At 42.5% G+C, this 11683-nt stretch overlaps 1 protein-coding gene across 9 annotated transcripts in view; it reads left to right on the top strand.

Annotated features, from left to right (window-relative positions):
- Positions 1-11235, top strand: part of smarca4a (SWI/SNF related BAF chromatin remodeling complex subunit ATPase 4a) — a 110924-nt gene extending 99689 nt beyond the window's left edge. For 8 of the 9 annotated variants that reach the window (XM_087983417.1, XM_087983416.1, XM_087983415.1 and 5 more), the window contains 4 exons: positions 2325-2426; positions 7110-7239; positions 8912-9051; positions 10405-11235. In XM_087983417.1, the coding sequence (XP_087839543.1) occupies positions 2325-2426; positions 7110-7239; positions 8912-9051; positions 10405-10437 (405 nt within the window). In that variant the 3' untranslated portion in view covers positions 10438-11235. Of the gene's footprint in view, positions 1-2324; positions 2427-7109; positions 7240-8911; positions 9052-9508; positions 9598-10404 lie in introns of all 9 variants that reach the window. The other variant, XM_087983418.1, reaches the window with a different exon arrangement.
- The last annotated feature ends 448 nt before the right edge of the window (positions 11236-11683 follow it).

The following is an 11683-nucleotide window of genomic DNA, read 5'->3' as shown; positions in this document are numbered from 1 at the left end:
TTCAGTGGGGCAGGAGCAGGCGGAGACAATGGGTCGGCCGGGGCAGTCAGGTTTGTGGATTTTGGGCAGGAGGTAGAAGCGGGAGGTGCGGGGTTGTGGGACTATGAGGTTGGCGGCGGTGGATGGGAGATCCCCTGAGGTGATGAGGTTATGGACGGTCTGGGAGATGATGGTTTGGTGGTGGGGCGTGGGGTCATGGTCAAGGGGGCAGTAGGAGGAGGTATCTGCGAGCTGGCGTTTGGCCTCAGCGGTGTAGACTGGTCGGTACGGCAGGAAAGAAAGAAGCGGAGGGCTTCTTTCCCTCCCTCCGTGACTCCCTCCTCAGATCCACACCCCCCACCAACCCAACCTCCACTCCCGACACCTTCCCCTGCAACCGCAAGAGGTGCAAGACTTGCACCCACACCTCCCCCCTCACCTCCCTCCAAGGCCCCAAAGGAAACTTCCATATCCGCCACAGATTCACCTGCACCTCCACAAATATCATCTATTGCATCCTCTGCACCCGATGTGGCCTCCTCTATATTGGGGAGACAGGCCGGCTACTTGCGGAGCGTTTCAGAGAACACCTCTGGGACACCCGGACCAACCAACCCAACCACCCTGTAGCTCAACATTTCAATTCCCCCTCCCACTCCACCAAGGATATGCAGGTCTTTGGACTCCTCCATCGTCAGACCACAACAAAACGACGGTTGGAGGAAGAACGCCTCATCTTCCGGCTAGGAACCCTCCAACCACAAGGGATGAACTCGGATTTCACCAGTTTCCTCATTTCCCCTCTCCCCCAGCCTGTCTCAGTCAAATCCATCAAATTCAGCACCGCCTTCCTAACCTGCAATCTTCTTCCCGACCTCTCCGCCCCCACCCCAGTCTGACCTATCACCCTCACCTTGACCTCTTTCCACCTATCACATTTCCGACGCCCCTCCCCCAAGTCCCTCCTCCCTACCTTTTATCTTAACCTACTGGACAAACTTTCCTCATTCCTGAAGAAGGGCTTATGCCCGAAACGTCGATTCTCCTGTTCCCTGGATGCTGCCTGACCTGCTGCACTTTTCCAGCAACACATTTCCAGCGCTAATAATCCAGAGGTCCAGACTAATGTTCTGAGGACATGGGTTTGAAAAACACCGTGGAAGATGGTGAAATTTGAATTCAATAACAAAAATAAATCTGGAATAAAAAGCTAGTTTAATGTAACCATTGTTGATTGTCATAAAAACCTATCCGGTTCACTAATATCCTTCGGGAAGGAAATCTGCCAGCCTCACCTGGGCCAACATGTGACTCCAGGCTCACAGCAATGTGGTTGACTCTTAACTGCTCTCTGGGCAATAGGGATGGGCAAAAATTACTAGCTTAGCTAGTGATACTCACATCCTATGAATGAATCCTTTTGTTACATGGACTGTTCTAGAATTTAAAAAAAATACTCTTCTGTCCATCACTGATCCTTTCATAGATGGTGGTTGCCAGTCTGTAGTAATGCTACACATAAAGTGGCATATGAAGCAGCCAGGTTAAGGAAGAGTAGGTGAAAGTATTAAATGGTACATGCACAAGCCTATAGTCCATGCCCCAGTGTGATGGTCCATGGCACAGTCCAATAGTCCATGCCCCAGTATGTTGATCCATGGCACAGTCCAATAGTCCATGCCCCAGTGTAATGGTACACAATACAGTCCAATGGTCCATGCTGCAGTGTGGCTGTACATAGCACAGATCAATATACCCCTTTGCCCCAGTCTGACAATATGTGGCACAGTCCAAATGCCCATGCCCTGTCTGATGATACATAGTAATTCTCTGCTCCCCAGTGTGTTGGAACGTGGCACAGTCTAATAGACTATGCCCCTGTCTGATGATATATAACCCAGTACACTGGTGCCCAATATCTCAATGTGTAGGTACTTGAGCAGGTCAATAAAATAGGACCCAGTATGTGCCCCTGAATCCCTTATTGCTTTCTTTCGTTACCAGAACATTTGCTGTCACCTTCTGTGGTCATGGCCTTGGTTAAAGTTTCTGTCCTGTTGAACTGAGAATCACTCAACGCTTGGTTGATGGGAAGTGTGCTCTTTAGAAAATCACTGACCCTGTCTGCTCTTCCTTCCTTTGTGTGTATTTGGAGCATTTTGTTTCTTCAAACTGATCCATGCATCTCAGAGAGCAGATGATCAGAAAACCCCAGACAACTTCTATGTTATAAACCATTCTAAGTAACAGGAGGCACTAATTAGGGTCACTACACATTCCTGGAAGAATGATTTAGATTTGAAAAAGTTCTGCTGGTAGATGAGCTGTTATCTTTCTCTTAATAGGAACGGATCCGTAATCACAAGTACCGTAGCCTCAATGACCTAGAAAGAGATGTGATGTTGCTATGTCAGAATGCACAGGCCTACAACCTGGAGGGATCACTGGTGGGTAACTGAAAAAGTTTGAAATCATATAATCATACAATACAAAAGACGGTTACTCGGCCCATCATGTCCGTGCTGTATTTTTGAAAAAGAGTCAGTTAGTCTTGCTCCCCTCCTGTCTGGGAACATAAGAGGAGGTACAAGCCATTCAGCCCATTGAGCCAGCTCCACCATTCAGTTAGATCATAGCTGATCATTTAACTCAGCACCACTTTCATATGCTATCTACATATCCCTTGATGTAGAAGGGATAAAAACCAGCCACACTTATAGTCATAGAGTCATAGAGATGTACAGCATGGAAACAGACCCTTTGGTCCAACCCTGGGTATGTATTCATTTGAACCTGACTCACCCATAACACCCTCCAGACCTGACAATCTGCAACAACCTCCTGTTACCCCAAAGCTGACCGAGCCTCTGAGCCTTCATCCTCTAGTTCTAAATACACAAGCCAAAGGAAACATGCTATCCACATACACCCTATCATGCCCTATAAGAATTTTGTTAGTTGGAAAGTGGTCATCTCTCATTCCTTTAAACTCTGGAAAATATTGGCCCAGTATCTTCAATATCAGAAACATTACTGCCATGATTAGTCTAATGAATGTCCATTAAATTTTCTGTATAAAAGTATATCCTTCCTTAGACCAAACTTTACATAATGTTCCAGCTGTATTCTCATCCAGGCTCTGAACAATTGTAGCAGAACATCTTTACTCCTCTATTCAAATCCCCTTGCGTTGAAGGCCAACATACCATTTGCTGCACCTGCGTGTCACTCATTAAAAAAAAAAATTTAAATATTCCAACTTTATATGTTTTCTTTCAACAAGTGGATAACTTCACACTGATTCCTATTATATTCCATCTGCCATGTTTTTACCCATTCACTTAACCTGTCCAGGTCTTCCTCACAACTTTTATTCCCACCTAGTTTTGTGTCATCAGCAATTTGAAAATAGTATAATTGGTTCTTGATCAGCTGAGACCCAAGGCTGATCCTGGTACTAGCCATCTACCTGCGATTCCTGAGAATTGATCCCTATTTCTACTCTCTGCGTTTATCTGATAAAATTCTCAAACCATCCTATAAATTTCTTCTAATCCCATGCACTCTAATTTTGGATGTAAGTTTGTTTCCTGAGCTGGAAGGTTCGTTTTCAGACGTTTCATCACCATTCTAGGTAACATAATCAGTGAGCCTCCGGATGAAGCACTGGTGGCATGGCCCGCTTTCTATATTTGTGTTTAGGTTTCCTTGGGTTAATGATGTCATTTACTGTGATGATGTCATTTCCTGTTCTTTTTCTCAGGAGGTGGTAAATGGGATCCAAGTCAATGTGTTTGTTGATAGAGTTCCGCTTAAAATGCCGTGCTTCTAGGAATTCTCGTACGTGTCTCTGTTTGGCTTGTCCTAGGATGGATATGTTGTCCCAGTTGAAGTGGTGTCCTTCCTCATCTGTATGTAAGGATACTTGTGAGAGTGGGTCATGTCTTTTTGTGGCTCGCTGATGTTCATGTATCATGTATCGGGCGGCACGGTGGCACAGTGGTTAGCACTGCTGCCTCACAGCGCCGGAGACCCGGGTTCAATTCCCGCCTCAGGCGACTGACTGTGTGGAGTTTGCACATTCTCCCCGTGTCTGCGTGGGTTTCCTCCGGGTGCTCCGGTTTCCTCCCACAATCCAAAGATGTGCAGGTCAGGTGAATTAGCCATGCTAAATTGCCCGTAGTGTTAGGTAAGGGGTAAATGTAGGGGTATGGGTGGGTTGCGCTTCGGCGGGTCGGTGTGGACTTGTTGGGCCGAAGGGCCTGTTTCCACACTGTAATCTAATCTAATCTAATCTAATCTAGCCACTAGCATTCCAAGCGGAACTCTATCAACAAACACATTGACTTGGATCCCATTTACCACCCCCTGAGAAAAAGAATGGGAAATTATGCCACCACAGGAAATTATGTCACCACACGAGGTAATGTCACCACAGGAAATAACATCACCAACCCAAGAAAATCTAAAGACATAAATAGAAGTTGGGCCATGCCACCAGTGCTTCATCCAGAGGCTCACTGATGATGTTACCTTGTATGGTGAGGAAAAGTCTGAAAACCAACCTTCCAGCTCAGTGAGCAAACCTACATGCAGAACCTCAACCTGAGCTACAAATCTTCTCAAAACTCACTAACTCTAATTTTGTTGACCACCTTTCAGTATGGAACCTTATCAAAAGCCATTTTTTAAGCTGATGCATTCCAGATCATCATAACTCATTGCATTTTTAAAAAATGTCTTTACCCTTCCATTTTGAACATGGTTGCTGGCACGTAGGACACTTCCATAGGCTACTTTGTTGCCAACACGCTGCCTGTTGGATAAGCCCATTTTTGGTTTTCCCTTCTGGCTTAGGAAAGACATTTTCAACAAGCCTTAATCAGGAAATGTAATGAGTGTTGGCGGGGTAATTTGTGCAATGAACAGTTGATGGCTTAACAGATTCTGTGGTGTCACAGGGCTCAAATGGGAAGTCTTCACTAACTATCTCTGCAGTGTTCAGGACCACCCAAAATGTTTTTTTCAAAGTTTTCTAAAGTATACTTCTTCTGTTTACTGACTGTCTTGTCACTAGAAATAGTTTTTCTTTATCTATCCATGGACAATTCTATTACATCTCCCCTTAACCTTTTCTAGGGAAAGTAATCCTAACCTCTCTTGTAATTGAATTTTGGTATTTCCCCTCTGCACAGTGTTGTGCCCAGATTAGGATACAATACTCCAGCTGAGGCCCAACTGATGACATATAACAGTTTAACAGAACTTCCTGATTTTTCTGCTCTACACCTTTGTTTTCTATCATTGTGCGATCTTTGTTTGTAATCCAGTGCAGTTTATCCACTGATTGGCCTTTTCAGAAATTAGCATTCCTGAACACTGCAGAGATAGTTAGTGAAGACTTCCCATTTGAGCCCTGTGACACCACAGAATCTGTTAAGCCATCAACTGTTCATTGCACAAATTACCCCGCCAACACTCATTACATTTCCTGATTAAGGCTTGTTGAAAATGTCTTTCCTAAGCCAGAAGGGAAAACCAAAAATGGGCTTATCCAACAGGCAGCGTGTTGGCAACAAAGTAGCCTATGGAAGTGTCCTACGTGCCAGCAACCATGTTCAAAATGGAAGGGTAATTGAGACTTTTGCAATGAGCATCTCCTGGAATCAGAGACTGGTTCTTTGCTTATCAGCCACAATTGTGACAGAGAAAAATACAGTGATTGGAGGAGCAACAAATGGCATAACGTGATTAGTTTCACTCACTTGAGCCTGAAATCACAATGTATACACAGGGGTATTAAGGGTTTTAGGTTTAGGAATGTGTCAGACCACAGGAGCCAGTAGGAATAGAAGGCCAATGTTTGAGGGAGGAGAAGAATACAGTTGACTAGGGTCATTGGGTTAGCTATCTTTCAGAGCGAGGGTGAGGGGAGTCGGTAGAATGGGAGTTCAATAGGCCATCAGGAGAGGGAATAGGGATGAGAGTTGGGCAAGCTGTCAAGGTTGGCGAGTGTGCACGGGAGGGGTAGCACAAATAAGAATTTGGGAATGAGAGTCAGGCAGTCATAGAGGTGAAAATTAGTCAGATGGGCTGGTGGGATTAAAAGAATGAGAACTGTGTGGACCATCAGGAATGTGATGCTGGAATGGTTCAGTGAGTAAGTGAGTGATACTAAGCCAAACACACCTAGAAAACCTTAGTCACAATTAGCTTGAGTTTTGAATGAATTCTATTGTACCCAGCTCAGATGTACATGCCATCAGAGGTGAACCAAAGTCAGTGCTTATTTAACTCAATTTCTTAACCCTGGTCTCTGCCCAGGTCCCTGGTGATGACGACTTGGGACCTAATCTGTAACTTTCTCTCAAGCTCTGATTCTTAACCAAAATGGCCATTGGTGTGTGCATGGGCAGATATTAACAGCTGGTCAATAAAAAAAACACTATATTTCTATTCCTCCAATTTCTATAGTCAACATCACAATATACTGCATATTGCATCAGGTCTATTTCATACATAGAATATAGCGATACTGCAGCTTGTGTTATAAAAAACATGATTTAGCCTGATGTGCCAGGTTATGCATTTTGTTGCTGCTAACATACATACACATTATCTTGCTGCAGCTCATGTTTAAAAGCTATTTCTAACACTATACTGATCCTGTCTCAGTTAAAGGGCCATTAGACTGCACTCGCATTAGACTGCACCACTGTGTTCCCGTGTTTGTGCATTTGTTACTGCACATGCTGGTGGTATTCAAATTAAGTGCGGCCACAATAGGCCAAACAACAAGTTTGTATTAGTTAGCCCTGTTGCTTGACACATTTTTATTATCCCTTTTATCTTGTATTGATAAGTCATTTAAATTATCAATTTATTGCTTTGGAATTGTCTGTTTAGTACTGTGTCAAAGCTTATCTTTCTGAAATTTGTTCACCCAAACACCACCATCATGCACTCCCTTCCAGTGACAGAAAAAATTAAATGTGGAACCCCTTGTGCAAAAAGGGTGGATAACACTGGTGCAGAACCTCTGTCTGATCTTTCATCCTGTGCTATGCATCCCTGATTGATTGTGTTGCCAATGTATCTGCAGTTAAACACACCCTCTCTTGTACTCCTAGATCTATGAGGATTCAATTGTACTTCAGTCTGTTTTTACCAGCGTACGACAGAAAATCGAGAAGGAGGAAGATAGTGAAGATGATAGTGAGGAAGGAGAGGAGGAGGAGGAGGAAGGATCCGAGTCAGAATGTAAGACTTGTCGAGAGCACTGTTTTCATTTTGTCCTGAGAGTTTTATTTTAGAATTTCCAATCCTGACGTTCATGTTAGATTCCCTCCATTCCCTCAAAATCTTTCAGGTCGATTTCTGTGAAATTATTTTGTGCTGGTGACATGAGAATGGACAGCAAAGGGGTTAGAATTCTGTAACTGCCAAATTTATGTAAATAATGGTCAGGAATGTGTTGCATTCACTTTTTTAAAAACCATTGACTCACTGTAGGGTGAACATACAAGCTTTTTACTTTCTCAAAATAAAAGAATTTTTATGACATAAAGGCTATTTGGCCCAAAGCACTGGCTTTTTGACTAAGCAACTTACCTAGTGCCGCCTTCACACAACCTTGCACATTCTTCTTTTTCAGATAACAGTTTACTCTCTTTCAAAAGCTTCAGTTGAACCTGCTTCCACCATTTTCTCAGGCAGTGCATTCCAGAACCTAACCACTCGCTGCGTGAAGTTTTCCTCACATCACATTTGCTTCTGTCCAGTTAATCTGTTAGCCAGCTTTGACTACCTTGTCACTATGGGGAAAGCGCCCTAGCTGCTCTCCACCAGTGAAGGATCCACAGGGGAAGAGGCAGACTGAAATGATGATCTGTCTAAATAGGGCCTTAATGTGAGACATATGCTTATGAACTGCATCTTACAAAGCAATTACAGAATGAGCTTGCTCAGGATCAAGGGAACATCCTTGAGTTGAGGGAACAGAAGGGCAAACGTAGCCTAGATTATGAGTTCATCGAACATACTCAAGATGGTTTCTTTGAACATTACATTCTGAAGCCAACCACAGAGAGCTATACTAGATCTGGTATAATGCAATAATATAGGGTTAATTAATAACCTCATAGAAAAGGCATCCCTAGGTAACAGCAATTATAATATGCTTAAATTATGTTTCACTTATAAAGGGTGTTGGTGATACCACATCTTGAGTATCATGTAGACAATATTATGGACTATTGGTCGCCCTATTTAAGGAAGGAAGTAAATGGGTTGCTTTAAAAAGAAAGGTTGGACAGGCAATGCTTGTATTCACTAGACTTTAAAAGAGTAAGAAGTGATTTATTTGAAACATCTAAGATCCTGAGGGGTCATGACAGGTTGGATGTGGAAAGGATTTTTTTTGTGGGAGAATTTAAAATTAGCGGGCACAGTTTAAAAATAAGACAAAGATGAGGAGAAATATCTTCTCAAAGAGGATTGTGAATGTTTGGAACTCTCGTCCTCAAAAGACAGTAGAAGCAAACACTGAATATTTTTAAGGTAAAGATGGATAGATTCTTGATAAGAAAGGGATAAAAGATTATTGGGTGAGGCAAGAATCTGAAATAGTCAGATAACCATTATCTTATTGAATAGCAAATGACCTATTTCTATTCCTAATTTGTTTGATAATGCACTGGATCAAGGAAACATATCCTGATTGACTAAATGAATGAACACATGCAGGTTCAAGGGAACGTACTTGAGTTGACTGAGTAAATTTTGATTCTGCTTACTAAATTAAGAAATGAGGATAGCCAGAGTGATATGAACACATTCTGGCTCCAATTACTGCATTGCTCTGGTTATAATGAGAGCAGATGAACTTGGATTATGTCCATCTTTCTGATCCATCTCTTTTTTTCTCTCTCAGCTCGTTCAGTGAAAGTGAAAATTAAGCTAGGCCGAAAGGAGAAGAGCCAGGATCGAGTGAAAGGGCGCAAACGCTCCAGTCGTGCCTCTAAATCCAAACCTGTTGTAAGCGATGATGATACAGAGGAGGAAGTGGATGAGGTGGGACCCAGTACCTGAGCCCGTTATTCAGTATTTACATTGTACAAAGTTGTGTTAAAGCCAGTGACACGGGATCTCCAGTATTGGGTGGCCAATAGCCCCCTCCTCCATGTTGACCTCATGCATTCAAAGTTGTAGCTTTTGAGACCTGCAGCTGCCTGCCATTTAATTCACCAGCTACAGTTAACAATTTTCTTGTGCTTTTTATACAAACTGCACTGCACCATGCAATATTAGAAGGACAAAAACTGCCTATGTGTTCCACCCTCCCCTCACCTCCCTATTTCCACCCTTGTCCCCGCAGTTACCAGCCTGAGATCTGGAACTCACATCCTACCTCTGCAATAAGAAGCTGCTGTGCCTCCTTTATCTACAAATCTATTTTTATCAATTTACTCTGGCATGATATTGGCCAGTGTGAGTCTCTGGGTGCAACAATTGATTTTTCTGTTTCCAGGACCAGGGAACAGTGAAATTAGCTGGGCTTCGCACTTCTGATCACTATCTAGAAATACCGACTGGAAACCACACATATATGAACGTTAGGTGAGAATAGGACCAGACTTGGCTATGGCAATCTCATCATGGTCAAATACCTTCTCCAGATACTTAATGAGGCTTGCATATGAACAACAGGCAATTAGATAAAGTAACAATAGTAGCCAGTGCCAACAAGAGTAGTTGTTGGAAAAGGTGGGAAGGGAGGTGTATCGGGAGGAGAAATGTCAAGAAATCAAAAGCTGTACAATTGGAATTATATAAATGATCACAATTGTTTGTCTGTATGTTGTCACTAGATTTATCAAGTGAATTTCAAATGTGGCAAAATGTCAGCTGGATTGCTGCACTAGAAAGGAGAACTAAAGGAACTGGGCTGGAATGGAGATGGAACATTAAGTTTTTAGACCATGAGAATTTGAGTAGACTAGACCTATATTCCCTAGAATTTAGAAGAGTTAGCAGTGATCTCATTGAAATATATAAAATTCTTAATGGGCTTAACAGGGTAGACGCTGGGATAATGTTTCCTCTAGCTGGGGAGACCAGAACTAGAGGTCATGGTCTCAAGATAACAGGCTGCATTTTAGGACTGAGGTGAAAGAGTTGTTAATCATTGAAATTCTTTACCCCAGAGAGCTGAGGATGCACAGTCATTGAGTACATTCAAGACAAGAATAGATGTTGGGTACTGAGGGAATTAAGAAATATAGGTTAGTGTGGGATACCGGAGGTGAGGTAGAAGATCAGCCATGATCTTATTGAATGGTGGAGCAGGCTAGAGGGGCCAAATGGCCTACTCCTGCTCCTATTTCTTATATTCTTATTATTTTGTTTGTTCTTGTGCCTTTTCAGGAACGGTCAGGAACTGGTAGCGAAGAAGATTAATCTCAGGATAACATTCTATGTCGGAATCTACACTGGGGCTTTGTCCATCCTTCAGAAAGTGACTGTGCGATGTTCTCATACCTGTGTCTGGCTAGCAGTGTAGTTTACGTTTTTAGTACACAATGTGAACTTGTATATTTACAGCTGGAGAGGAGAAGGCATGTAGGATTATCAACTTAGTGTCTCGCCATGTTGAAGCCAGTCATGTTCACAGTGGCATTATTGAAATGGAGCTTTTCCAAACTGGCATTATTTTTGTGCAAAAGCATTAACTCTGTCAAGAACACAGCTGCTAACTGCAGATATCCCACAATCTAATTCCTACCACCCCTCCACTACCCCTCAAACCAAACCCCCTACTTTTCATCTCCTGCTGAGTTTCCTCACACTGTGTAAATATAACTCGTTTGGTTAATCGTTACATTAATTAAATTAACCAAACAGAGTGGAATCATGGACTGTGACACTTACCTGTGAGTTAACTTATTGCTGGATGGTGCACTGCATTCTGCACAACAAATGACAACTTGAAGTCTGACCAGGAAAAGAACAAAAGCTCGTGATTTTGGGAATACTTGATTTTTCTAGACATTTTGTTTCCTTTCTCCGTGCGAACGCAGTCAGTCACATGCAGTCCTTGCCTCATTGTATTGTGACTTGTGTAAGCATTGTGTAGGAGTTCACTCCCATTACTATACTGTATTTTAAACAGGTCAAAACTTCCCCCTTTGCTGACTGCAAGGGAATTCTGTACTGTCATTATCACTGGACTACAATAAAATAATTACTTGACTGTGACTTGTGTGTATGTTTGCCTTTTACTTTAACAGAAACTTGCGTGTATAATAACATTACTATTACTTGAAATAAAAGTGTAGTCACATGCAGCTTCCTTCAAGCTCAGGTAAGGTTAGCAGCTATGATTGTCCAGGAGATTTTAATGTTCCCAAGACACTTGACAGGAGTCATTATCAAAACAGGTTTGAAATAGGTTCATAGAAGGAAAAATTAAGGCGATCAAAAATGTGGTCAAAGAGCTAAGTATTAAGGATTCTCTTAAAGGAAGAAACAAAGCTGGAGACATTTAGGAAAGGAATTGCAAAGATTACAGTTTAGACATTTGAAGGCATTGCTAGAAACTGAGCTGTGAATATCAGGGCTATCCAAGAGGCCAGTATTAGAGGAGCATTGTGATATCAAAAGGGTTGTAAAATTGGAGGTGGATATAGAGATAGGGAAGATTGAG

This window comes from Chiloscyllium plagiosum, unplaced genomic scaffold (genome assembly GCF_037043375.1).
Source record: "Chiloscyllium plagiosum isolate Xiang-an unplaced genomic scaffold, Cpla_swu_hap1 HiC_scaffold_45, whole genome shotgun sequence".
NCBI classification, from domain to species: domain Eukaryota; kingdom Metazoa; phylum Chordata; class Chondrichthyes; order Orectolobiformes; family Hemiscylliidae; genus Chiloscyllium; species Chiloscyllium plagiosum.
Note: the sequence above shows the minus strand (reverse complement) of the source record. Positions and strands in the feature narration are given on the sequence as shown.